At 34.1% G+C, this 27003-nt stretch overlaps 3 protein-coding genes across 4 annotated transcripts; all 3 read left to right on the top strand.

Moving 5' to 3' along the window:
• Positions 1-240: 240 nt before the first annotated feature.
• LOC110426612 (expansin-A5-like) lies at positions 241-1876 on the top strand. 2 transcript variants are annotated; one of them, XM_021441861.2, is made up of 4 exons: positions 241-384; positions 584-741; positions 840-1128; positions 1222-1876. In XM_021441861.2, the coding sequence occupies exons 2-4, from the start codon at positions 588-590 to the stop codon at positions 1529-1531; spliced, it is 753 nt and encodes a 250-aa protein (XP_021297536.1). In that variant the 5' UTR covers positions 241-384; positions 584-587; the 3' UTR covers positions 1532-1876. The 2 variants fall into 2 exon arrangements, with proteins under 2 accessions (XP_021297536.1, XP_021297537.1); XM_021441862.2 differs by lacking the exon at positions 241-384 and having other exon boundaries at positions 555-741.
• Positions 1877-8783: 6907 nt separating this feature from the next.
• LOC149526479 (uncharacterized) lies at positions 8784-15117 on the top strand. The gene is made up of 2 exons (XM_089785371.1): positions 8784-8843; positions 14770-15117. Exons 1-2 carry the CDS (start codon positions 8784-8786, stop codon positions 15115-15117), a joined length of 408 nt encoding a protein of 135 aa, XP_089641497.1.
• Positions 15118-19725: 4608 nt separating this feature from the next.
• Positions 19726-21537, top strand: MYB110 (myb domain protein 110). Its single transcript, XM_021442054.2, has 3 exons — positions 19726-20149; positions 20285-20764; positions 21110-21537. The coding sequence occupies exons 1-3, from the start codon at positions 19726-19728 to the stop codon at positions 21403-21405; spliced, it is 1200 nt and encodes a 399-aa protein (XP_021297729.2). The 3' UTR covers positions 21406-21537.
• Positions 21538-27003: the final 5466 nt, after the last annotated feature.

Raw genomic sequence — 27003 nt, 5'->3', positions numbered from 1 at the left:
TAGGAGCAAAGTTTCACTCCTAGATGAAGCCAATTCAGTTTTTGTCATCCAATGTTGTTCGCCTACATGCTAGTGAGCTAATTAAGGATTTCAAGCAGAGAGCCAAATTCACCTGCACCCCACTTAGGATTCATGCCTTGTTTGTTCCCCTATGGCTGTAAACACTCCTCAAAACCACGCGGTTTGAGCCTTGAAAACCGCTTTTCTAGCCCCATAAAAACTGCATTTGTTTCCTCAAAATCAAGAGTCCCCAAAAGCCACAACGCAGTTGCTTGGTCCCAACAGCTCAATTGTTGTCAGGTTCAGTCAGGCAGGATGTTGACTGCCCTCTATTTATTCCCTTCAAACACCCCCTCTTCATTTCTACAAACAACTCCTTTCAAGGTTCATTTACTAGTCCCAATCTTCTTTTCCTTCCTCTTCCAGGGTTTTTTTTTTAAAAAACTTTAAAACAGCATAATGAAAAAAAAAAAAACAAAGGCTTTCTAGTAGTACTTAAATATGCTTGTACTCTTTGTTAGTCTTAGTACAATTTTTTCACATAATGTTGAGGGGTTTATGGAGTATGTTTTTTCATATGCAGGGCAATGGGGCTTTTGGGGTTTCCTCTAGTTGTATTGCTCTCAGTCCTCAACTTTGTTCATGGTTTTCCAAGGAATCATGCCCATCATGGGTACCTAGGACTCTGGATCAACGCTCATGCCACTTTCTACGGAGGTGGTGATGCTTCTGGAACAATGGGTACATTCCACATCACCTTTTCTGTTTATTCTTGTGATTGGCGTGTTATTCTTGGTAATCTACTTTACTTAATGCATTATATTCTGGTATTGCTATAGGTGGAGCTTGTGGTTATGGAAATCTATATAGCCAAGGTTATGGTATTAACACAGCAGCATTGAGCACTTCATTGTTTGACAATGGCTTGAGCTGTGGCGCCTGCTTTGAGCTCAGGTGTGTCAATGACCCACAATGGTGCCTGCCGGGCTCCATTGTGGTCACAGCCACCAACTTCTGCCCTCCAGGAGGCTGGTGTGACCCTCCTAATCACCACTTCGATCTCTCTCAGCCTATTTTCCAACACATTGCCCAATACAGAGCTGGTATTGTTCCAGTAATTTACAGAAGGTAACACAATTAACTAATTTTACCAAAAAGTTTCCACATTTTCTCTTATATTTCTAATGTGCTTAATAAGGTATAAAATTTTCTGTTTTGCAGGGTGAGGTGCAGGAGAAGTGGGGGTATCAGGTTCACAATTAATGGACATTCCTACTTCAATTTAGTACTGATCACCAATGTTGGAGGTGCTGGTGATGTTCATTCTGTATCCATTAAGGGTTCAAGGACCAGATGGCAGCCAATGTCAAGAAACTGGGGCCAGAACTGGCAGAGCAATTCTTATCTTAATGGTCAAAGCCTCTCTTTTCTTGTTACAACCAGTGATGGCCGCAGTGTTGTCACTTACAATGTTGCTCCAGCCGGTTGGTCGTTTGGACAGACTTACACTGGAGGGCAGTTTAGGTTTTAAGTTTCAACAACCCCTAAGCGTACTATAACAGCCGTTGCTATAGTCTAAGATATTTGTCTGAACAAAAACTAATGTGAGTTAAAAAAGAATACTATATAGTAGAATAGTATGAGGGTGAATCTTGGGTCAAGATTGATTTTTGAAGAGCCCTTTCCTGTGTGGCATTATTGAGAGTTTTTGCAGTTCTATTGGCTTTGAATTGAAGCCTGGGGGTAACTGCTGTGGGAGAGAGAGAGTACTGTATTTAGAGGCATATTATTACTGAGATTCTGCCTAAAGGGCATTCTTACTATCCAGCTACTGCTACATCAAATGATGAATAGAAGGTGTTTTTTCAAGCCAAAAGGCACTTTTGCTTGCTTGTGAGAAGCCACTGTCTTTCTTGTTGTGTACTTTGAACAATTATCCAAAGTTAAAAGATTCAGCAATTTGTGAGGACAGAGAGATCTTAACTTTTCTTCACAGCTTAAGTATCATCATCATCATTATTGGTTCTGGCATATGCTGCACTAAAGCCAAAAAGTACATCTTTGGGTTATTATTAGACGAAAATGGTCGTCCCATTTTGCTGCACTTTCCCCTGCAACCTTATCAGCTTAAGTTCTTAATCGATTCCATAGATCCTTTTTCCATGACCTTATACACCTTTTTGCTAATGGCAGCAAGAGGCATGAGAAGTAGAACGCACATTTGCTAATTTATTTGATTTGAGCAAGGGGGATTCCAACACGTTTCTTCCAATATGGAATACATATATACCCATCACATGCACAAGTGATGCTCTCTTTAATCTGTTCAATATAATTGATATCTCAATCCCACTATAACAATTTGGCTGTGGGACATAAAATGGGCATAGATTTTTATTTTGTTACAAGTGATTTGAAGGTATTTCCAAGAGATATCCCAAAATTAATACACATCTAACACCCCACCTAATAATTGTGTGGGTGCCCTTTAAAGAATTCAAGCAGACGACATTTGGACAAGCAAACATGACTTTGTTTTGCCTTTTCAAAGCTCTGATAATTAGCATTCAACTGGAAATTAAACTTGTGAGGAACTGAAAAAGAAAAAGGCAGGCACCGACACATTACAATTTGAAGGATGGAATGGAAAGCAGATGCTCTTGTCCCAACCCAACAGGATGGCAATTAGCAAGATAATCGCCCTTTCTCTACATCACTGTTGTGTTTGTTCCCATTAAATCTTGCTATGAGGTTGAACAGTATTCCATTCACGTGCCAACTTGATTCCTTGCTGCAAGCCACATAATTAGGCAATTTACACTAAAAACCCAAGCCCCGATATGCGGAGATCCTAATTATTGTATAAATCAAGCATAAAACCCTTTCCCTAATGTGTCAAAACCGAGTCCCAACTGCCCTATCTCTAATGTCACAGCAGGAATCTATGTAACAATTTTCTTCTAGTACATTATCACTTCTCTTTAGTTGATACTTAATTAAGGCAAACATTTTATAATTATATTGAATGTGAAAATATCTATAAGTTTAAGTGCAAAATCTTTTGAATAATGGTTTTCCATGTTATCAAAGTACGTACATATGCAAATGAAATTGGCTTGGGGGGGTTGTAATATCTTGGTGCAAAAGTGAAAATGTGTTCTTGACGAATTGTCGGCAGATATTTTTGTCCCAAAAGAAAACAGAGGTTTGGGAAGCACGTGAAGGAGTACCACATTGTTTTTTCATACAATGACAAAAAGGTTTAAAGTAATTTCGTTGTGATGTACATGTTCCACCCACCCCATGCATGTTTTTGTAATCAACCTATTTCTTATCTGATAATTAAGCATCGAGGTGGCATCCTATTTAACTAATTCAGGCCCAGTTCACCATTACGTTTGCTTTTCTTTAATGTACCCCAATAACATTCACAAATATGAAATTTCTGAGATGGTTAATAATTAATGGTGCTCTTTGTCTAACGTAGGACGGATATTGGAATTCGAGACATATTGATTGAAGGATTGAAGGGGTGACAAAGGTAGCAATGTCAATGCGACAATGGCAATTTCCATATCCTTGTGGCGTGTCAAAGCGCAGTTTGCGCATTCTTTCCAGCTTTGATTCACCAATGGCTTATTTTGTGGATGAGGTGTGACATGCACCGAAAGGAGAAAGGGTAGGACCGCTGGCAGTTATTGAAGGAGCAGCCAGTGGACATTGGCTTGTGAACATGGTGTGAGCCAGGTTGGCTGAGTGGATATGGGAAAGTGGGTGATCTCTATATATATCTGGAAAATTAATTTTGCTAATGGTAATGGACCCGATGTCAGTGGCTCTTCATTTAAGCTTGTCCATCTCAATCAGTAGTTGAGACAAATGGATATGCCATTCAGGGATTAATTGAAGCCAATATGAAATTGAATTCCAAGTGACAAATGCAGCAGTGCAATGTTTTTTTTGGGATCCCATCATTTCGGGGCTCCCAGCTCCATGCTAAAAGCTATACACGTCCATCCAAATTGCTATCTTACAAATATTCAAGCAATCATATATACCTTGGAGTCAACTAGTCATCACAACTTTACTATCATAGTTCAAAATATTTGGTTTACGGGCGTATTCAATTGAAATCCTTTTAATTTTTATTAAAAGATAATATTTATAATAAAGATATATATTCTTAAAAACGTAACATATTAATGTCTTAATATGAAATTTTCTTTTAAATATTTTTAATTATCTAAAAATCCACTTATTTTCTTTTCTATCAGACAACCCTTATAAACTTTTACAACAGAAAGGTCAAGGAACTATCATTAAATCTTTCTAAATCAAAAAAGTTTGCAAAGAGCACCCCAACATCTAAATCTTGTTTATTTAAATTTGAATCCTTGCACTTAACCTAGCCTGGAGATCAAGATAGTTGAGAAGTGGGTTGAGCCAGGTAAGCTCTAGGTCTCTTAGACCCAGTTTTCTCATGGACCAATGTAAATATGCAGCCCAGAATCAGTTATGTTGTATATAATTCGCTCCAATTACTCAGTAGGCCTGGTCTTTGGTCCACAAATCAGCAGGATTGAGGCTAGGCTTGAAAATGTTTTTTGAACACAAACCCAATCTAAAATATTTTGTTGTATAAATATACCGTTTTTATCATAAATAAATACAAAATATTACTAAGATTGTTATAAAATTGTATTAAATTATTTTAATAAAAAGCACTAGTCATATAGAAAATTTCTTTTTCTTATTTCACTTTTTAAATAAGATAATAAATCTAAATTGAATTTACATCAAATAATTTGAAATGAATATAAAAACATTTTCAACAACCGAATTTTAAAATAGCAACAATGAAATGTATAAGATGGAAACTTCCATTGAAGTACAACATAGTGTACCAATATACTTGGCAACCAGTTGAGCTAAGATCTTACATATTACCAAACTCCAAAAGTGGAAGCTCTTTGTTGTCTTCACCACTATGCTTGAAGAACAAAATAAGATAAGTGCATTAGTATATACACTTCTCCATCACATTCTTTCTTGCCAACCAAACTTTCTATTCAAACCAGCATTTTGTCCAAAAGATGCCTCCACCTTTGGAAGTTCAACCTTGTGGTTGACTTTTCTACAATACCATACAAAATGATAAGTGAATCTAGCTATTCTTTCATCAGCAACACTTTAAGCCATCATTGAGCCTTGAAGCGATACAAATTTAGCTTTGAGATGTGTGTAGGATCATTTTGGGATCTTGAACCTGAAGTTTTAGGCTGCATTGAGTTTGCTATTTCAAGGCAAGTACAGGTTCAAGTTCTCTCAATAGCTATTAGTTTACTCGTAACATTATCTAAAGAACATTATGCTTTTGCCTAATACATTTTTTTTGCATGACAAAGTTCGATCATCATAGCAAGTTTTTTAAGGGGCTTTCATTTTAATTCTAAGCAACCAAGCTTTCTAACTTTTGCTTTTCTTAAGACCTTTTGCATATTTAATTGTGCAATGGATGATGATCTTAGAATTTTGAGATAGTTAAGAGATTGTTGAGTGTTAAAACAAAAAGAAGAAGATAATCACACACTTTCATCAACAAGGATAATGACTTTTATAACCTTACAAAAGATAATGCTCAAAAACAAATAAATGAAATTAAAAGAAATTAGATAGCATTACTTGGGATTGCCACACCACTAAATTTGTGGGTTGTCCCTTACATTTGCATTAACTACCAAAACATGGCCAACATGAAAATAGAATAAAGAAACCAAATAACCACCAAGTAAAAGACATGTAATTAGCACACGACACTAGTTTTCCAAATTGAAAACTAACTTTTCACATTAAGGAGTATGTTAAGTTTCATGCTTTCATCACATGTGCTTCTCCATAAACTCTCTTTTACTTTGTTGTATTGGTTATTTAATATGCACTTTAGTTGTCTTCACATATCAATACCTATAGGCTTGCATGCCTCAAGCTAATTTTCATCTCAGCACCTGTTTACTATTGTTTACAAGTGTTATGTTTGCATGTAGTGTATATAAAGCATGTAATGAAGCTTTAACTATATGTGAAATATCTTCTTTTTTCTTATGAATACTTGACCTTTGTTTTCTCCAATTCTTCTTACAATAACGAAGGCTATTGTTGTAGTCTCATAATGTCTCTTGCTTAATTGCATAACATGGTATCAAAGCTTATGCTCGATTCTTGTAGGATCCTATAAGCTTTACTTATTCTCAAAGACCTTAGAAAAACTCACTAACATTCACCACAAAAATATGATTACTCTAACCCTTACCATCACACATCAACCACCATCAGTATTTGATGGCACTAGCTACTCAGTATGGGCTATCAAGATGAAAGCCTATTTGAAAGGCTATAATATTTAGAATGTGGTTGAAAATGAAACTAAGGTATTACTATTAAAAAATAATGCATCTGCAGTTTAAGTTAAACAATATGAAGAAGACATTGCCAAATGCTATTGGGCTTTGTCATTCCTTCATTCTGCCATGTTTGAGATGATAGTCGGTAGGATAATGGGCTGTTAAATGGCCAAACAAGCTTCGGATGCACTCTAAGAAGAATTCCTTAGTATTACTAGAACTAGGTACATGTAAGCTCTCAATCCTAGGCAAAAGCTTGACTTGATGAGAATGAAGGATATTCAATCTATAAAAAAGTATGTTGATCAAGTCATGCGGCTTGTTAATCAAATCAGAATGTTAGGTGAGAAGTTACTTGAGGCTTGTGTCGTAGGAAAGATAGTAATCAACATACTTGAAAAATTCGAAGCTACTATAGCCTCCCTAAAGCAATCAAAAAAATCTCCTCAACTTACTATTACTAAAATAGTAAGTGCATTTTAGGCGACTGAGTAAAAGAGGACACATGACTGAGTACAAGTGTCGAAAATGCCTTGTCATCCAAACTTAAAGGCAAAGTCAGCTTTCACAGTAACAACAAGAATAATGCAAGGGACAAGGATACAAAGCCATCTCATGCAAGTCAGACTACTTACAAAAAGAGTAAGTTTAAGTTTTGTACCTTTTGTAAGAAAAAAAAAATTCATTTAGAAGAAAACTATTGGTTTGGCATTGATGCAAAGTGCAAGACATGCAGTGAATTGGGACACGTCAAGAAAGTTTGTAAGAATAAGCAAACTGCACTAGATAAACCAGCAATTGAGACTGAAAAAGAAAAAGTGGTAAAAGAAACCTTAGTCATGGCACTGACTAAAGCTACTATTGTTTATACGAGTTAGTGGTTATTGGACAATGTTGCATCGAACCATATGACTTCTAATCCAGAGCTGTTTATTGAATTGAATTCACAGCATCGATCTTATGTTCAGATAGGAAACAGGGACGTTCTACTTGTAACAGGGAAAGGCTCGGTTTCCATTCAAACTTCATTTAATGTAAGGTACATTCTTAAGGTTTTTCTTGTGCTTGAAATATCTCAAAATCTATTAAGTGTGGGGCAAATGGTAGATGTTGAATATGCTTAAATGTTTTAAAACAAATCCTACACAAATTATAACCCTTTTGGAGAGTTTTGTATGAATGTTCCGATGAGAAGAAAATGTTTTCAAATTAATTGGAATGATGTTTGCATGTAAGCAACTTCTATTGTTGACGAGCCAAACACATTTAATGATCTTCTAGTTATTGGAAGAGATGATACTGCCTTAGATAAATTCAAAAAGGAAATGTAAAAAGAATTTGATAGTAACTAGGTTGTTAATGTATATGACTCCAAGAGCATCTCAAGCGATGTATTCACTATTACAAATGGTGTCTTCTTATCGAGTTTTTACAAGTAAACTCTTATAGCCCAATCCTCTGCTAAAGCAAAATATATTGCAATAGTAGCAACATTTAACCAACCAATTTTGTTAAAGAAAATGTTCTTAGATCTATAATTTCCTCAAAAAAAAATCCCACAGTTTTCATGGTTGACAATAAGTTTACTATAAAAATCATCAAGAACTTGGTATTCCATGACAAAATGAAACATATCCATGTCAAATTCCATGTTATCATGAATGTCAAGATAAGAAGGGAGATTAATGTTTAGTACCATTGTTCAGAATTGCAAATAGTTAATGTTATGACTAAAACTTTACCAAGTCGAGATATGAATTATTGAGGAACAAATTAAGTGTGAACAACGCAAGCATTAAGGAGAAGTGTTAAGTTCAATGCATGCTTTCATCACATGTGCTTCTCCATAAATTCTCTTTTCCTTTATTGTATTGGTTATATAATATGCAATTTAGTTATCCTCACATACTAGTACTTGTAGGCTTGCATGCCTTAAGCTAATTTCCATCTTAACACTTGTTTGTTGTTGCTTACAAGTGTTATGTTTGCATGCTATGTATATAAAGCTTGTAATTAAACTTTAACTATACATGAAATATCAACTTTGTTCTTATCAATACTTGACCTTTGTTTTTGCCCATTCTTTTTACAATAACAGAGATTGCTGTTACAAGTTCATAATGTCTTTGGCTAAACAGTATAACAAAGTATTGCAAGTAAGGGCTAACTCCATCAGATGTAACTCTAAAAGAGTTTATATCTAATTGTCATGTTCTTGAGAGCTTGAGTATTGATAGTTGCTATATATTACTTAATTTTAAGACTTCATGGTGTGAAAGCATGCGGCTTAAACACCTTGTGTTTCGTTGGTTACTTGGGATATGTTTGAAGCTAGAAGTTAATGTGCCATGTTTATCATCACTTAAATACTTTGGAGATTTAATGAAGATTTCTTTGAGCACTTTGCCTTCCATCATCATTGAAGCCACACTTTTTCATTTAGCATAAACACAAGATGAGGAAGATTTTGAGTACATTAGAATATTGGTGGGAAATCTTGCCCATGTAAAGCAACTTGGTGTTAATATTTGGTTTCTTTAAGTATTTATTTCTTTGTATTCTCATTACTGTGTTTATTAAATTTGATTAGTGTAGTTAAAGTTTGTCTCATGCCTTTCCCTTTTTTCTTGGGTTTCCTTTTGGAATGGCAAGTTTGTTGCTAAAGAACACAAAAGGAACAGTGATGGATGGACTAATCTTCAAAATCTTGGTTTGTTCCATTGCAAAAAAGTGTCATCCTATTAGATTTTTAAAGTTAATGAAATAATTTTTTGAAAGATTGAAAATGATGAACCGGAGAACAAATTGAAGAAGAAACTCAGTGAAGAAAAGAGAGAATAATACTCACAACGGTTATATAGCTGGTTTAAATACAAGCACAAATACAAATGAAACTAATTGATGGACCCACATAGTTGTCTAATACGTTGCAAAAACAGAAGGAAATAAGTCATGTGGCCATTACAAGAAACGAGCCAAACAACCAGCAGAATAAAAAGAAGAAATGAACAGAATAAAAATAGACACGTGCATAGCACGTTGATCAGCTAAATAAAAGAAAGCATGTGACAACCACATGATTGTCACTTTACCAAATAATTTTAAAAGCTTCGTGCCAAGATGCGAATCAATCTTCCTTATTCAAAACACTTCCTAGAAGTTGAGTTTGTAGACTCCCAACTTCAACCTTAGTAACTCAAACTTATCTTTGCTGAGTCTTTTAGTAAAGATGTCTACTTATCTTTGCTGAGTCTTTTAGTAAAGATGTCTGACAACTGGTCATTGGTGCTATAATGCTTTACTTAAAGCTCATTGTTTTTATAGCTTCCTTGATAACATGGTATTTGACTCGTATGTGTTTGGTTTTACCATGCTGAACAAGATTTTTAGCCATAACAATGGCTAATTGATTATTAACCTAGAGAACACTTGTATATGATTCTCCAAACTTCAAATGAGTGATAACTTTTTCTGAGCCAAAGAGCTTGGTTTGTTGCTGAAGCAATTGCTACATACTCCATTTTTGCTGAAGACTAAGCTACAATTTCTTGCTTTTCGAATTCCAGTTAAGCACAGCACTTCCAAAAGAAAAATCAAAGCCACAAGTGTTTTTGGAATCTTCAAAGCTCATTGCCCAATCACTATTAAGAAAACGTTTAAGCTCTTTGCTTCCAATCTTGTGAAACTTTAGGCCATAACTAAGAATCATTTTAATATATGTAAGAACGTTTTTTGCTATAGTTAAATGAATCTCATAAGGAGCTTGTAAAAATCGAGAAAGTGTGCTAGTAACATTCATAATATCAAGCCTTAATGCTGAAAGATACAAAAGACAAGTAATAATCTTTCTATACTAAGTAACTTCTGCTTCTACACCTTCATCCTCCTTGCTGAAGCTATTACCAGCAACCAGTGGAGTTGTAACTGGTTTACAGCTCTCCATTCTAAATTTTTTTAGTAATTCAGTGGAATATTTCTTTTGATGCAACAGAACACTGTTTGTTTTTTATGTTAGAACACCAAACTGAAAAACTTAGAAATTGGCTTCAAGGCGTGTATCAATGCCACTGTCCTTAAGGTTTTATTCGCCCCTACTTGTAGTGTGCAAAAGAGTTACCGGCGTATAAACCTCGATGATACAATGAAACCTAGTGATTGATGGCGTTTTACACTGACGAAATCAATCCACTGAGCACTCACCGGAGTATAACAAGATTATCAAACTTCTATAATATTTTTTCTGCAGGAAAATAGTATAGAAGAAAACTTGGAAGATGTTTGAGGAGGAAGAAGACGAGATATTACTGTTTTTCTGATGTTCATTAGATAAAGAGGGTCATCTTTTATAGGCATAGATGCCTGTTCTCAACAAACACTATTTGTGTCTGTTTCAAAGAGTTGCTCATGTTGGTCTTTTCCAACAGACGTAACTCTTTTCTTATTTTATAGTGTCTATTGATTTAATTTTCAACAGACACAACCCTTCTTTTAATTTTCAACAGTCACAACTTTCCTTCTATTTCGATATGAAATCATATTTGTATTTGAAAATGTCCAACAATTTATTGAATTTGCAAACCAAAGAAATAAGACATTTTCCCTAAATCATTCATATCAAATTTAGCTTTCAATTTATTCTTGAGCTCAATCAAAACAACACCATCTGGTCTTGTGATTAACAGAACATCAACATAAAGAGAAATAATGAGTTACACTTTACCTTCAAAGCTTTAAACATAAAGGGTAGGCTCACTTTCACTGCGTATGAATTCTTCACTTCTTAGAAAGTTATCAATCTTCCCATATCAAGCTCTTGGAGCCTATTCAAGTCCATATAATGCCTTCACCAACTTGCAAATTTTATTTTATTTGCCTAGTTCAGCAAAGACTTTTAGTTACTTTATATAAATGTTTAGATTAATAACACCATTTAAAAAAGCTGATTTTATATCTAAGTGCCAAATCAACCTTTTTTTCCTTTAACTGCAAGTGCCATCAGTAGTCTAATTGTATCATGTTTGGCTATTAGTGCAAAAGTCCCAAACAAGTCGACTCCATCTACTTGAGAGAACCCCTTCACAACCAACCTTGCCTTAAACTTATTAATTGAACCATCGAAATTAAGTTTTGTCTTATAAACCCACTTAACTCTTATAACTTTTATATTTTATGGCCTATTAACCAAGATCCAAGTGTTGTGCTTGTTGATCATCATGATTTCTGCTTCCATTGCCTACTTTTAATGTTTATCAGATGTTGTTTCAGCGTAACAATTTGGTTCAGTGGTTGCAATGTGATATCTTTCATAAATATCTTATAGAGATCTAGTTCCTTTGACAGAAGCTTTATCAACATTCTCATCAGATTCATATTCTAGCTCATAATTTGCAAAAGTATTAGTAATAATACATTTATCAATGTTGTTTTCAATTTCATTGGTTTCCCAATTCCATTTCATTTTTTCATCAAACCTTACATCCTTACTTATAAGAAATTTATTGGTCTTTATATCAAGCATTCTATATCACTTAGAGACTTCACTGTAGCCAAGAAGAATTGTAACTAGTGACTTTTCATCAAGTTTGCTTCTCTTGGCATTAAGTATCTTTGTATAGCAAACAAAACGAAAAACTTTGAAATGAGTTGCTGAAGGTTTAATACCAAATCATGCTTCATATGTGGTCTTGTTTGTAAGAGCTTTAGTCTGAGCTAAATTTAAGATAAGAGGCAATATTAGCACCTTTTACCTATAGGAACTTTGGTAAGCTCATTTCAAATAGTAAGTAACAGGTCATTTCCATTACTGTTCTATTTTTCCTTTCTAAAACCTTATTCTGATGGGGACTATAAGTCACCGTGTCTTGACGAACAATACCAAATTGACTTAAATACTTCTCAAACTCATTAACACTACATTCAATTCCATTGTTACTCCTTAAAACCTTAATAGTTAAGTTGGCTTGATTTTCAACAAGAGCTTTATACTTCACAAAAGCATTCACTGCTTCAGATTTATGGTTCAGAAAGTAAATCCAACTAAAACATGTTAAATCATTAATAAACAATAAGTAAAACTTACTTCTATTCAAAGACAAGGTTTTCATAGGGCCACCAATGTCTGTATGAACTCACTCTAATTTTTGTGATGCTTTCCATATTCTTGTTTTGGGAACTGCTGTTCTACTTTGTTTCCCAAACTAAAAGATGATGCATACATGATTAGACTTTGAAATTTCAGGAAGGCCATCAACCAAATTATGTAAAGCCATCTGTGTTAGATAATAATGGTTTACATGACTATATCTCTTTTATCGGAGTTCATTGTCAGTTGAGATACACTTATAAGTAACATACTTAACCTTAACTAGTTAAAAAAGAAACACTTGTTTTTCATTTTTATTGTGAATAACTCCTTTCCAATAGGATCTTTTATCTTATAGGCCTTGTTTTTAAATGTTAGGTCATAGTTATCATCCATAACTATCCCACACTCAAAAAAGTTTGACATACCTCTAGTGCATAGTATACTTTTGAGATTGATTTCAAGCCATCAAGTGTTTGAACTCCCACTGTCCCAACCCCATAAATCAGTAAGAAGTCATCATTACCAATCTTTATTTAGGTCCTAAACGTACCATCAAATACAAGAAAGTTTTCTTTGTTGTCAGTTAAGTGGTTCAAGCATCCACTATTTAGTAACTAGGTGTCCTTTTTTTCATCATTTTCAACCTACTTTGCCATAAACAAAACCTTTTTTTCAGCTTGGTCATTTTGCTCAGCAACAGTAGCCCTTTCTTCCAACCTACCATCTCCATTCTTACAAACTTGCTCTACACAACCTTGCTAGTTACAAGCTCTAGATTTACATGTGGCCTATACCAGCAAAACTTTTTAGTATGATTTGTCTTCTTGTAGTATGAGCTAGGTGGAAAGGTTCTTTTTTGATTACCTTGCTTCTTCTTAATGTTTTTCTTACCCTTAGCTTTTCTTTCATCCCCTAACTTTTTATTGTTTCCACTACTTGAACATTTATCTAAATTCCAAGCCATCAAAGCACCCTCAACATAACCATCTTACCTCAATACCCTTCTCTATTATTGAACCTATAAAGCATTCACAAGCTCATTCATTGAAATTGAACTTAACTTTTTAGAATCTTCCAAAGATGAGATTTTGGATTCATATTTCTCTTAAAGACTTACTAAACACTTGTTCTCTATCCTCTTTTTTGAAAAATTTTCAATAAGCAACCTTAAATAATTCACAATTTTGTGAATGTTGTTTGAGCAATCTTGAACAGTCTCATCATCACCCATTTTCAAAATCTCAAACTTTCTCCAAAGGTTCAAAACCTGAAGTTTTCTAGTCCTGTCATTCCCATAAAATTCTTCTTTTATCTTATCCCAAGTTTCCTTAAGTGATTTGCAATTCAAGATTCTAGTAAATATAGAATCTGAAATTATAGAATGAAGAATTGAAAAGTTGTTTCAATTGAGCAATAATCGGATTAATGTCTCTCCAAATAAGGGGATCACCTCCAACATCAACGATCTCGCACAACTCATAGGCTCTTAGATAAGCCTCCATCTTAATCACCCATATCTGATAATTTTGCCTTGAGAAAATAGGGAGAGCAATAATACTCAAACTTGAAGAAGCCATTAGAACAATAGCTAAAACCAAAGAGTTTGAAGCCAAAGCAAAACAAGAAAACAACACCCAAGAAACCTTCTCTACAGTCCCTCAAGATTCATTTAAACTCTCATATCATATTAGATTTTAAAGTAAATGAAATAATTTTTTAAAGGATTGAAAATGGTGAAGCAGAGAAAAAATTAAACAAGAAACTCAGTGAAGAAAGAAGGGAATAATTTTGATAACGGCTATAGAGCTAGTTTAAATATTGACATAAATACAAAGGAAACTAACTAATGGACTCCACACAGTTGTCTGATACATTGCAAAAAAGAAAGGACATTGGCTGCTTGGCCATTACAAGAAACAAGGTTATTAACCAGTAGAATAAACGGAAGAAATGAACAAAATAAAAATAGAACATGAGCATAGCAAGCTCATCAACTAAGTAAAGAAAGCATGTGACAACCATATGATTGTCACTTTACTAAATAATTTTAAAAGTTTCACGCCAAGATGCAAATCAATCTTCCATCTTCAACACATCTTATTGCTCTTCTTACCTTCTTGGGACATTACCTTTATTTGAAGAAGATAGAAATAGATGTCATTGTTCTTCAAATAAAGGACATTACCTTCTTGGGACATTACCTTCTTCCAATTTGGATTTTACCTTTTTGATTGCCTATAGATTAAGTTCTCATAAATGTCGTTGTTCTGGGTAGATTTGCAGTATAAAGCTCAATATTGGGAAAGGTTTGATGATCATATTCAAGCTTATGCTTTGGAACAATCGTTTATTGAGTTGAACAATGAAGAAGGGGAACTAATAGTTGAATTTCTGCATAATCCCAAGATAGTTGTGGCACATCACTTCTTTGGCTATAAAAGTGAGAATGAATTTGTGAAATGCCTGCTGCAGAAGGCAGTTGCTCTCAAGATACTATCTTTAACTTATGAAAGGCTCAAATTTGATTTTGAATTGAGTGATGAAGATGTCACTTGCAGTAAAGAGCTGGTTCAAGAGGAGATTTGCAGCTTCCCTGGATCTTCCTCCCATGCTTATATCCTATTTCACTAATAGCTCAGAACCTGAGAAGGTTAGCCTTCACCTTATGCTTAAACTCTTGGGAGACTCTTTGGTTTGCCTCTGCATGATCTTTTTCTTAGCACTACAACAAAATTGAATTATAATCACACTTCTTTAGGTAACATATTTTATTATAAAGTGAAATCTTAAAAAGTGCAGCTATTTAAACTTTTAATTTCACTTTTTTCACATTTAGTAGCAATATAAAAAAGTGTAACATTTGCTTGTGTATGTAATTTCTATAATTACATTTTATTCATAATGTATCTAAAAATTTATATAGTGAAGTTGAATCTTAAAAATTGTTCTAAAAAGTATTAAAGAAAGTGCTATTAAAAATATTTTTAATAAAATATTTTAAAAATATGTTGTTTTAAGTCAAATTTGTTGTAGTTTAGCTTTCTTATGATTGTGTTAGACTAAAGGGCTAAGATGAGATTCTCTCCCTATCAATTTAATTCATCAATTTCATTCTATAACCCTTAGATCTGATCTTAGTTTTGTTTCATAATCACAGAAGTAATTCAGTATGCTCACTTTACTGGGTTGATCCTTTTGTATTTATTGTTTGAGTTCTAGTGGCAGCATGTTTATTGATTCCATTAGAATAGTTTAGTCTCAACTTAATAATCCAAAATCTATCATTTCTTCACATCCTCTTTTGGGATGTGCATAACACTTATCAGTGACACGTGAACAATGTTGCTATTCTGGTAGACCTAGAATTTATAAAGAAATATAACACTGATCTACTACACTACTATGTCACAATAAAGAAGAATTCAGCTTCCTTTTTGCACCAGCACAGTTGTTGCCTGCTGAATGGCTTTCTTTGTTCATTAACATTACTTGGAATATACACGTAAAAGTGCTTATTGTTGAAGGAAAGAATGTTTGTGCATGGCTTGTGGATTGGGTGTTGGTTATCTTCCTAGCTATGTGCTTATCATTTATCAACATAACTCCCTTAACTTTCTGAAAGCTAGATTTAGTCTTCAGGTTTTGCTCTCTACCAGTACTGGCAAAATTAATTTCCACCTAGCCACGAAAATTATAGTGGAAATATTAAATAAATGGAGTTCAAAGTAGGAATGCTGGATTTCATGGTCAATTAGACTTTTATAGCAGTTGCTTGAACAATCACATTGAAAACACTTTTGGAAGGAAGACCCCTCTCCTAATTTCATACAACCTTATCTAAATTGTGGCTGTGAGAATCAAGGTTACTTGAGAAGGGACAAGAGACAGGCCACATGTAGTTAGTGATTTAGAGCAGGAACCATATAAAAGCCTAAAAAACCAAGGCTTAAATCTACACGAGGAGAAAACACTTATTTCAAAGAAGTGTGGCATGATCCTGCCCTATTTACTGCATTAAATGATTAAAAAAAATAATTGGAGAAGTAACAAAAAGTCTAGAACTTAAAGCCAAGGGAGTCAAAAAGTGAAGGTCGACCTTTAAAGGCAAGACAACTACTCATAGGCTCAACTGAGTGACTGATATTTTTACGGCCCCTTATACAACTGATGTTAGCCTATAACATCTAGGTAACTACGACTTTATAATAATTCATGCATCCGATATAACCAGCTTTGAGTTTCACAGTTATCAGAAATTTTATTAAGATTATGAGAAAGCAATGATTGAATGTTGCAATATTCCGATCTCAGCTCTTGGTAAAATTGACATAGGTGGGTGAAAAGCAGTATGAGATACTGCAGATATGGTTTAAATTTGACTGATATATAGTTATATATTAACCGTAATGCCATTTTCATTTCTTTGGCAAATTAAATAAAGCTTTCTCTTAACACTTGGCATCAGCCAGCGGGGTCTAACTTGGAAAGGACATTACACTAATTAAGGTTGCCTTAATGCACATAAATTTAACTTAGTAGAAAGGGATTGATGTTGACAGTCTTTTGATTTGATTTCTTCCCTGTGTAGTACATGTAATATTATTTTGATGGACAATTCTGTTATTGAAGATTATGCATATGAGAGGTTTCCCACTTAAAACGTTTTCTTTCTAAGAAAAAGAAATGGTGCCTTACTTGTACATACTTTATATATATATATATATAGACACACACACCATCAATTTCTGTACCAGTTGCTTTGGCAATGTAGCTTCCCATCTTAGGGCATCAAAATCTCTAGGCTCACTGCATCAAGTTACATAAAGGTGAGGGGTGATACTGCAATTGAAGTCAACAAGGGCGTGTGGCTGCTGCTATCATACCTGGAGAAAGAATGCTAAGAGAAAAGAAGTGGACTTGTATTATTTTTAATTGGGGTGGAAAAGTTTTGTGGGTGTAAATTAGAATGCCTGGTCACCGGTTGCAAGTGAAAATACTCAATGGTTTAATTGTGTCCAAGAGAATTTGAGCCAAATCAGGCAGTGAAGTTGCCTTGAGAATATGGTTTACCGTTTTGACTGTATTGGAAGGGTTGCATTAAATATGGGGTAATTAACACTAAATGATCATGACTAGGTCAAGAAGCAAACTTGTTCTTCCTCCCCGTCATTCCTTGTTCCTTTGTTTATTCTTTTGATTTCCCCCTGGAACGCATGGTTAATGCACTGTAAAGATTTTTGCACCTTTATAATTTTACCCCATCTGAAATTTGCAGTGTTATTCTTTTTCAAGTAAACATTGCTATGACAAAGTAACTTCTATTTCTTTAAAATACTTAATAAAAGAAAACTTTTATCAAACATCATTTCTTGGGAAAAGATATAATCAGCAATTAAGTTGTATCTTTGTCATTATTTTGAAGATTTATTCATCTTGTGTTAAATTTGTGGCACTAACAAGTATTGAGAGGCTTTTTTGATTTTTTTTTTCCCCTAGAAATAGTCATATGACACTGACAATGACATTGAGATAAAATATTTCCGACCCCATCCTGAAGCTTGAGTTTTTGTCTAGGTATATATACAAAAATTTTGAAATTCTTCGAGGGATTCGGTAGTTAAACTCAGAAACATGAAAGATTTTGGCAATTAATACAACCTGAGGGTGTTTTGGGAGTTACTGTAACCAAAAGGAAACAGGTGAAGCTGGTGGGTCCAAACTGACTTTGGAGATTAATGCATGAGCTGGTACTGTTACCATTATTGAAAACTCATATAGTGTTTCATGCAATGGTACTTCTGTTATGCAGATCCAAAAAACATTATAAAACAAAACAAGAAGAAGAGCTTAGTTAAAGGCCTTGGGTGCTGGGTCTATCTGAGGTAGTTAAATGAATAAAATCTCCTAGTGTTAGAGCAGAGGTCTGGATCAAAGTTATGTATCTAACAGTGATTAAGATGGAGAGAGCTCCGAGTTATCTATTACTGGCTTTTTGGGTGAGTGAAGATATAGCCAGGGAAGTGGCGTTTTGTTTTGAAGGCTAGTTTCTCCTTATTTCTTTGCCATTTGAATTAAAGGTGAATAGGAGGGACCTTTTGCAAGGGCAGGAGAGTAACCTTCCCATAGGCCAGCAGTGCCCCTTGTTTTCTTAAGCTATAGAGAATCCAAGAATTGAGAAAAAGAAAAAAAAAGGAAGCTCGGGGCTCTTTGACTGAGAGAGTTCACGCGTGAGATGAGGATGAGGTGGCATAGCCCACAAATGAGTAAGTGATACAAGGGAACAAAAGAATAACAAATGATGAGCAATTCAAACACCAGGCATCTAAGATTTATTCATTCACGCAGTAGTAATTCTGTGAGTTTGGTTCCATTGCAGCAGCAGAAACAAGGCAGATAGGGTGAAAAGTCGAGAACCCCGCTAAACCGTTCGCCCGCCGCCCGCCTTTCATATTTTATATTTGCAAATCAAATTATGGTAGCAAAAATGGGTTTGTACACAGGACGGTATTTATACACAAAAATGTATTCATTGGTATCTAACAGTACAAGCCGAAGGGTATCCTAAATCCAAAGAAGAAAGAGACTCGAAATTGAATTAATTAATTTGAACCATCTACAAAAATAAATGTAACACTTGTTAGATCAAGTTTTTGTACTGTCAAATTAAAGGGTTGCAACTCAAAATGTTAATATTCTACTTGTGCAATAATAACTGATAAATGAATTTTCTATTTATTAAGCTTCAAAGTCCCACAACATTATAATCAAAGTGCGTGCAGTTTTCCATTGTTGAATGAGTTAAGTAGATCACTGTGCTCCACGCTCTTTGAAGTGACGTAGAAATCTGTCCTTTCACAGAAAGAGTCAAACTAGGGGTCGGGTTTCTGTCAGAGAAGTGAAACTCCTACAACAGAAGATGAGTAGTCGTTTGGATTTTCTGTTAGAACGAAAACAAAAGCCTTTTTTTTTTTGTTCTGCTAACTAGCAGCGATCTCTCTATTTCTCCCTTTTTATTTATTTATTTCGTGCATCTCTCTCGGTCTCACTTGTTTCCTTTGCAAATATCTCTCTCTTCCCTTGTTTGTTTTTATCTGTACTTTATTTTTACCATTTTGGGATATGAAGACGACCGTGCAGCAGTTCCACAACAGCTCCTGTTGTCACCAAGAAAATAATGGCTTGTCCAATTGCAACAGCATATATTCACCTTCCAGCTCATCAATGGAGGTGTTAAAACACATGGATTCTCTTTCTATTAGTCCAACCTATCATGTTTACTCTTCACAAAATATATGTTACTGTGGTGATAATATTCCTGTGAAGGGTCACATGGGGATTTCATGTGTGATCTACTGTCCTTGTAGCTTGGAAGCGGATGCCCGAAACTGTGAGGTAGGTGGTCATTTTTCTAAGGGCTCTGAATCCATTGATGAGTTTGGAGAAAACAATGCTGCAGTTTCCATGGAGGATATAAGGAGAAGAATCTGTATGAATGAAGATAACCCTGGTGATTGTTTTCTCAGTGGGAAGGATGTTGGGCAGTCTAAGGTTTGTGCTAGAGGGCATTGGAAACCTGCCGAGGACTCTAAACTCAAGGAACTTGTTGCACTTTATGGACCTCAAAACTGGAATCTTATAGCTGAGAAGTTGCAAGGAAGAACAGGTAAAATCTGTTAAAGAAATTCTTGCAAAGTTCTGTTCCTTTTATGCATTTTTTCCCCTCCATGATGAAAATACATATGAAGCTTGTGCTTGAATAATGACAAATTAACATGTAAAACCTTTAATTAATTTGAAGGTAAAAGTTGTAGATTGAGGTGGTTTAATCAACTTGACCCAAGGATCAACAAAAAGGCTTTTAGTGAAGAGGAAGAAGAAAGGCTGATGACAGCTCATAAAGCATATGGTAACAAATGGGCGATGATTGCTAGGCTTTTCCCCGGGAGAACTGATAATGCTGTCAAAAACCAATGGCATGTTATAATGGCAAGGAAATACAGGGAGCAGGCTAGTGCCTATAGAAGGAGAAAGCTAAGTCAAGCTATTCAAAGAAAGATGGAAGAAAATGGGAACCTTAACTGCAGAGAGGCGGCTAATGGCAACAACACAAACTCCCCTAAAAACCCATCTGTTGGGTCTAACGGCTTTTACAACAAGACTTCAAGGAAAGGAGCTGCAACCTGTGTTAGAGATTTGTTTCTTGGGTCTAAGAGCCACAACTCTTTTTCTCCTGGGGAAGGAGCTTGTAGAAATCGGACACCCTTAGATTTCTTTTCTGGTTTGTCCTTTTGGTCCCTACTTTATGTCATTTCACAACCTTTATACATTTACTTTTGTGCTTCCTTTCATTGGCTACTTTAAGCTAAATTTACAAATCTTTCATGAAGTTTCTCTTCTACGTTTAGTCATCCTAGTGTAAGATTAACAGAACTGTTGCATTTACAAGTTCATATATTACTAATCATTAGTGAAGTTCAACTTTAAGCACTTATTTATTTTCCAAAGAAGACCATCTTCAATTTCTTGGTCTTTCGTTAAAAAAAAAAAAAACTTCTTTTTGCTGCATTTGATTATTGATTTTTGGTTTTTTTTTTGTGAAAGGGTAAATTGTGTGTTTTTGCAGATTACATCAGGCCAGAAAGCTTCAGATGGAATAGTAGGCAATGGAATATGCTCCAAGACGAAACAACCTTGACTGCTTCCTATCCATATTCTCATCCTTCACAGATGTTAATGCAGCAATCAAGTAACCATCAGCGATCTGGTTTCTCAGACTCCATAGCGTCAGTATCTCAGGTCACAGTCACTGAAACATCATCATCATCACCATCAGCTGCAGAGAAGGCAGCAGCAAGCCATTTGGAGACTACCGCATCACCACCACCCTTTATAGATTTTCTTGGAGTAGGAGCTTCATGAAGAACAAGGCTTTCCAAACCTAGTAAATGGATTTAGAACTAAAAAGAGTGTCCAAAGAATAGCTGAGACGTCATTGCAGGGCAAAGAGAAGGGATTATTTTCTAGATTAATCAGGATTCAGAACAGCCCTTATTATCATCAGCATCTCTGTCCTTGTAACTATTCCCACAAAATCCAACAGTTGAACCAGTGAACTAGTACTCTTTTTCAGTCTAGCAGTATTCCTGTTTCTTTCTTTCTTTCTTTCTTTATTTCAATTTCTTCTTTTTTTAAGAAGGAAAGAATTAATGTAGAAATTATGGTTATCCATGGAAACTAAAATGAAAAAGAAAAAGAAAAACTGAACGATTTAGAGAGTACACTTCCATGTTGCTGTACATGTTTACCTTTTAGTAAAAGGAAACTTAAAAAAATTGAAGCAAGTTCAATATGGAAAAGAAGGTTTGGGGTCCTTTTCCTGTGGGGCAAAGAAAGTGACAAAAGGTTCAGTGATGTGCTAATGCTGGAGAGAGCAGTAACAGAGAGTGTGTTATTGGAATGGAACAACTGTGGGAATAATAAGTTACAAAATAGAACAGAACAAAACATGGGTACTTTTCAAACATAAGATTTTCATGGGCCTGCAGAATTCAGGCGTAGATATTTCTTACTTGTCACAACCATCTTACATTTGCATGATTCTCTTCAAGAGATATATGCTTATGCCTTTACCTACGTCCAAATCTGTGCAACATTATCTCATTAAATTTTGCCTCTCTTGCCTGCCTGGCTCTTCACAAACACATTTAGTGCTTGCAACTTTTTGGTGTGGCTATGATTACCGATATATGTTCAGCCTGGATTTCTCCCACAACCTGCATGTTATCTCAAGACATTTTTTGTTCATTCCCCTTTGTCTAATAAAGCTAAAGCATATGAAGAAGGCCTAGGGATACCCCAGCTGCTGTGTCGATCTTGTGGTTTCCTTTGGATACTGTTAACTTGTTCCCAATTATAGCCGGAGGACTTAGGCCTCTTCAAACGATGACACCAACTTTACTTTTGGTGAACACTGAAAGGCTATTAATTAAATTAAGAAGTTATAAATGTTAGAACACTGAACTAGATAATGTAAAAATTAGCTTCAATGAATATATCAATGTTACTGTCTTTAAAGTGTTATTCGTTTTACTTATATGCAAAAGAGTCGCCGGTGTATAAATCTTGATGATACAATAAATCTTAATAATTGACTGCATTTTGAATTGACAAAATCAATCCACTGAACACTCATCGGAGTATAACAAGATCAAACATCTATAACATTTTTCTGCAGCAAAATAATATAAAAAAAACTTGAAAAATGTTTGAGAAAGGAAGGAAAGATTTTTTCTGTTTACCGATATACTTCTGTTGTCTAAAGAATGGTCCTTAGATGCCTATTCCCAATAGACACAATTTATATCTCTTTCAAACAATCACACATGTCTATTTCAAATAGACATAACTCTTGATTTTTCTCAAAAGACGTGACTCTTTTTTTTTTCTATTTTCAACTGACATAATTTTTTCAATATGATTTTTCAACAAACGTTTTATTTGAAAATGTTCCAACAGATATAAATGCAACACATGCATGCTAACAAAAATAACTAGAAATCTTTTTCCTAAAGTTAAAAGAAATGCCAAATTACTTAAATTAATACATAGTGATGTGTGTAATATGCATAGTACATCTACATTAGCTGGAAAGAAATATTTTGTCATATTCATTGATGATTTCTCTAGATATTGTTAAGCATATTTGTTGCATTCTAAAAATGAAGTACTTGATAAATTTAAGGCTTATAAATCCGAAGTTGAATTACAATGTGAATCTTTTATCGAATGTTTACAATCGGATAGAGGTGAAAAATATTAAAGTCCAAGTTATTTTACCTCCATTGAGATAATCCAACATATTTCAGCACCTTACACACCATAACATAAATGGCATAGCAGAAAGAAAAAATAGGGTATTGACCAAAATGGTAAACGCTATGTTATCATATTTAGGTCTTGGAAAAAGTTTTTGGGAATAAGCTTTGTTAACAGCTTGTCACATATTAAATAGAGTTCTTAAAAAAGAAACTAAAATGACCCTATATGAGCAATGGAAAAAATGAAAATCATATATTAGTTATATAAAGGTTTGGGGATGTAGAGTTGTAGTTAAAGTTTCGAAACCCAAAAGAAAGAAATTGGGTGAAAAAGGAATAGAATGCATATTCATAGGATATGTACAACATAATAAAGCATATAGGTTCATGGTAATTGAACCAACTGATTCAATTCCAGTCAATGCTATTATTGAATCAAGAGATGCAATATTTGTTAAAAATATATTCAAATTTGTTTCAAGACAATTACAACTACTACAATCAATTCAATCAAAAGTCATTCCATTGGAACAAAATAATTATGAATCTAGATTCCTTATTGTTTTAATTTGGAATCGGACCCTATTTCACATGACAAAGCAATAAAGTCTCAAGATTTTGCATTTTGGAAGGAAGTAATTAATGATGAGATGGACTTAATAATGCCAAATAATACTTGAATTTTGGTTGATCTTCCACCAAGTTCCAAACCAATAAGTTGTAAATGGATTTTCAAAATGAAAATAAAAGTGGATGGAACCATAGACAAGTTTAAAGCAAGATTACTAGCTAAGGGCTTTACACAAGAGTAAGAGATTGACTACTTTGATATTTTTCCTCTTGCTACAAGTAGATTTCTAATTTTTCTTGCATCAATTTATAAGTTGGTAATTCATTAAATGGATGTCAAAACAACAATTTTAAATGGTGAATTAGAAGGGAAAGTCTACACAGAACAACCAGAAGGTTTATTGTTTCAGGACAAGAACATAAAGTTTATAAACTTGTCAAATCATTGTATAGGCTTAAACAAGCACCAAAGCAATGGCATAAAAACTCTAATGAAATTGTTTTAGCGAATGGCTCTAACATAAATGTGTCTATCAAGTGCATATATAGCAAATTTCAAAATGGTAAAGGTGTTATAATTTGCTTATATGTGGATGATATGTTAATTTTGGGTACAGATTAGGAACAAATCGAGGAGACAAAGAAGTTTTTATCAAATAACTTTGCAAATAAAGATATGGGTGTAGCAGATGTCATTTTAGGAATTAAAATATTTCGAAATGAAAATAACATAACTTTATCTCAATTGCACTAAATTGAACAAGTGCTTAGAAGGTTTGATCTTAATAATTATACACAGCATCTACACCCATGGATCTTCAAATTAATTTAGTATCTAATGCTGGTTGGGCTGTTGATCAATTACAACATGCAAGACTAATAGGTTGGTTGATGTATGCAATGATATGTACAAAGCCAGATATAGTATTTGTTGTTGGAAAGTTAAATAGATATACAAGTAATATAGGTACTTTGTATTGGTAAGTCATAAATCAAGTACTAAGATACTTAAAAAAAACAATCAATTATGGACTTTGCTATAATGGATATCCATAAGTATTAGAAGGATATTCGAATGCTAGTTAGATTACAAGTTTAAAAGATCATTCTTCCACAAGTGGATGGATCTTTATGCCTGGTGGGGATGCCATTTCTTGAAGATCTAAAAAGCAAATGTGTATAAAAGATTTTTTCATGACAGTCGAGTTTATTACATTGGCTGTTATCACCAAGGAAGTCGAATGGCTAAGAAATTTACTCTATGGAAGTCTAGACATAATGGATTAAGACATACCTATATTTGACAATTAATTTCTAATAAAGTGGTCATTGTAACTTTTGTGAGGTCTAGTGAAAACTTAGTGGATTTTTTAACAAAAAGTCTTGCTAAAGATCTTGTAAATAAGACCTCAAAGGGGATAGGGTTCAAGCTCATAAATTAAAAGTCACCCATGATGAAAACTCGACTCAACGCTTGGTATAACATCAAATCTAGAGTTCAATGAGACAAAGTACATCATTTGTATGTGACTACTAGTACTATGATATAATATATTATATTCCATCCCAAATAAAGTGTTAGGTACTCGTAATGGTAAGGAAATGATGAGTTATATACTTTTAATAGATCCATAACATAAATTTGTTAGAATGTTTTAGTTACAGGGGCATTCTTAATAGGATTTATGTGAGTATGAAGCGAGGTCACTTTTAAAAGTTCAAGGCCTTGGCTCTAACAACATTCATGAAAAGAAGATACAGACGTATGGCCATAAAAGTATCACCAGATACTGTGCATTCATAGTGTTGAAATCGTTGTGTGAGATGTGTTTCGTTAACCAAATGGAATAGCAAGTTCAAAACATAGTCTACCATGCAATTTTAATTAACTTTAACATATTTTCACTAAGTGAAGGTTCAATTGAAAGACACCTTCATTTATGCAAACAATTTCCTAGATTATTGAAAATTTGGATTAATTTGAAAATGAAAGGATTGTTGGAACATTTTCAAATAAAATGTTTGTTGAAAAATGACATTGGAAAAATTATATATGTTAGAAATAAGGAAAAAAAAAGGAGTCACCTATGTTAGGAAAAACCAAGAGCTATGTCTATTTGAAATAAACAGGTGTGATCGTTTGAAAGCGACACACACTGTGTCTGTAAGGAATAAGCATCTAAGCCTATAAAAAGGACCATCTTTTAGACAACAAAAGTACATCAGTAAACAAAAAAATATTTCCTTCCTTTCTCAAACATTCTCTAAGTTTTCTTCTATATTATTTTGCTGTAAAAAAATATTATAGAAATTTGATAATTTTGTTATATTCCGGTGAGTGCTTAGTGGATTGATTTTATTAGTGCAAAACATTGTCAATCATTAAGCTTCATTATATCTTTGAGGTTTATATGCTGGTAACTTTTTTGCACACCATAACTAAAGACAAATAGAACCTTAAGGACAATAACATTGATACATGCCTTGAAGCTAATTTCTAAATTTTTCAATTTGGTGTTCAAACAATCAAAATAGTAAAAATCTTTCCTTTCTTTCTTAAACATTCTCCAAGTTTTCTTCTATATTATTTTACTGTAAAAATATATTATAGAAGTTTGATAATCTTGTTATACTCCGATTAGTGCTCAGTGGATTGATATCGTAATACCAAACGCCATCAATCACTAGGCTTCGTTGTATTTTCAAAGTTTATATGCCGATAACTCTTTTACACATTAAAAGTAGAGGTGAATAAAATCTTAAAGACAATGGTATTGATACACGCCTTGAAGCTAATTTTTAAATTTTCTAGTTTAATGTTCAAACAATCTTAAGGTTTTATTTCCGTTTCAACAATGGCTACTGCAAGTGGAATACTAAGAGAATTTGCTTCTAACTTTGTGAAATTGGACCGATTTGATGGTGGCAACTTTCTAAGATGGAAAAAGAAGATTCATTTCTTACTATCAACCTTAAGGTTGTCTATGTCTTGATTACACCTAGACTAGAAGAATGAGAAAATGAGTCTATTGTTGCAACCAAGAAGAGGCAAAAATGGGATAATGCCGATTATATGTGCAAAGGTCACATTTTTAATGGTTTGGCTTATGGCTTATTTGACACATACCAG

The sequence above is a fragment of the Theobroma umbraticum genome, unplaced genomic scaffold (genome assembly GCF_002168275.2).
Source record: "Theobroma umbraticum cultivar Fairchild unplaced genomic scaffold, ASM216827v3 scaffold_12.0, whole genome shotgun sequence".
NCBI classification, from domain to species: Eukaryota; Viridiplantae; Streptophyta; class Magnoliopsida; order Malvales; family Malvaceae; genus Theobroma; species Theobroma umbraticum.
This window is presented reverse-complemented; position numbering and strand designations above follow the sequence as displayed.

Excerpts from the sequence above, each read along its gene's own strand:
- LOC110426612 (XM_021441861.2), top strand. The coding sequence starts at position 588 with ATGGGGCTTTTGGGGTTTCCTCTAGTTGTATTGCTCTCAGTCCTCAAC. Across the intron at positions 742-839 it reads TGATGCTTCTGGAACAATGG|GTGGAGCTTGTGGTTATGGA; the intron begins GTACATTCCACA and ends GTATTGCTATAG. Across the intron at positions 1,129-1,221 it reads GTTCCAGTAATTTACAGAAG|GGTGAGGTGCAGGAGAAGTG; the intron begins GTAACACAATTA and ends TCTGTTTTGCAG.
- LOC149526479 (XM_089785371.1), top strand. The coding sequence starts at position 8,784 with ATGAAGATTTCTTTGAGCACTTTGCCTTCCATCATCATTGAAGCCACA. Across the intron at positions 8,844-14,769 it reads AAGCCACACTTTTTCATTTA|TATAAAGCTCAATATTGGGA; the intron begins GCATAAACACAA and ends GTAGATTTGCAG.
- MYB110 (XM_021442054.2), top strand. The coding sequence starts at position 19,726 with ATGGATTCTCTTTCTATTAGTCCAACCTATCATGTTTACTCTTCACAA. Across the intron at positions 20,150-20,284 it reads GAAGTTGCAAGGAAGAACAG|GTAAAAGTTGTAGATTGAGG; the intron begins GTAAAATCTGTT and ends ATTAATTTGAAG. Across the intron at positions 20,765-21,109 it reads ACCCTTAGATTTCTTTTCTG|ATTACATCAGGCCAGAAAGC; the intron begins GTTTGTCCTTTT and ends GTGTTTTTGCAG.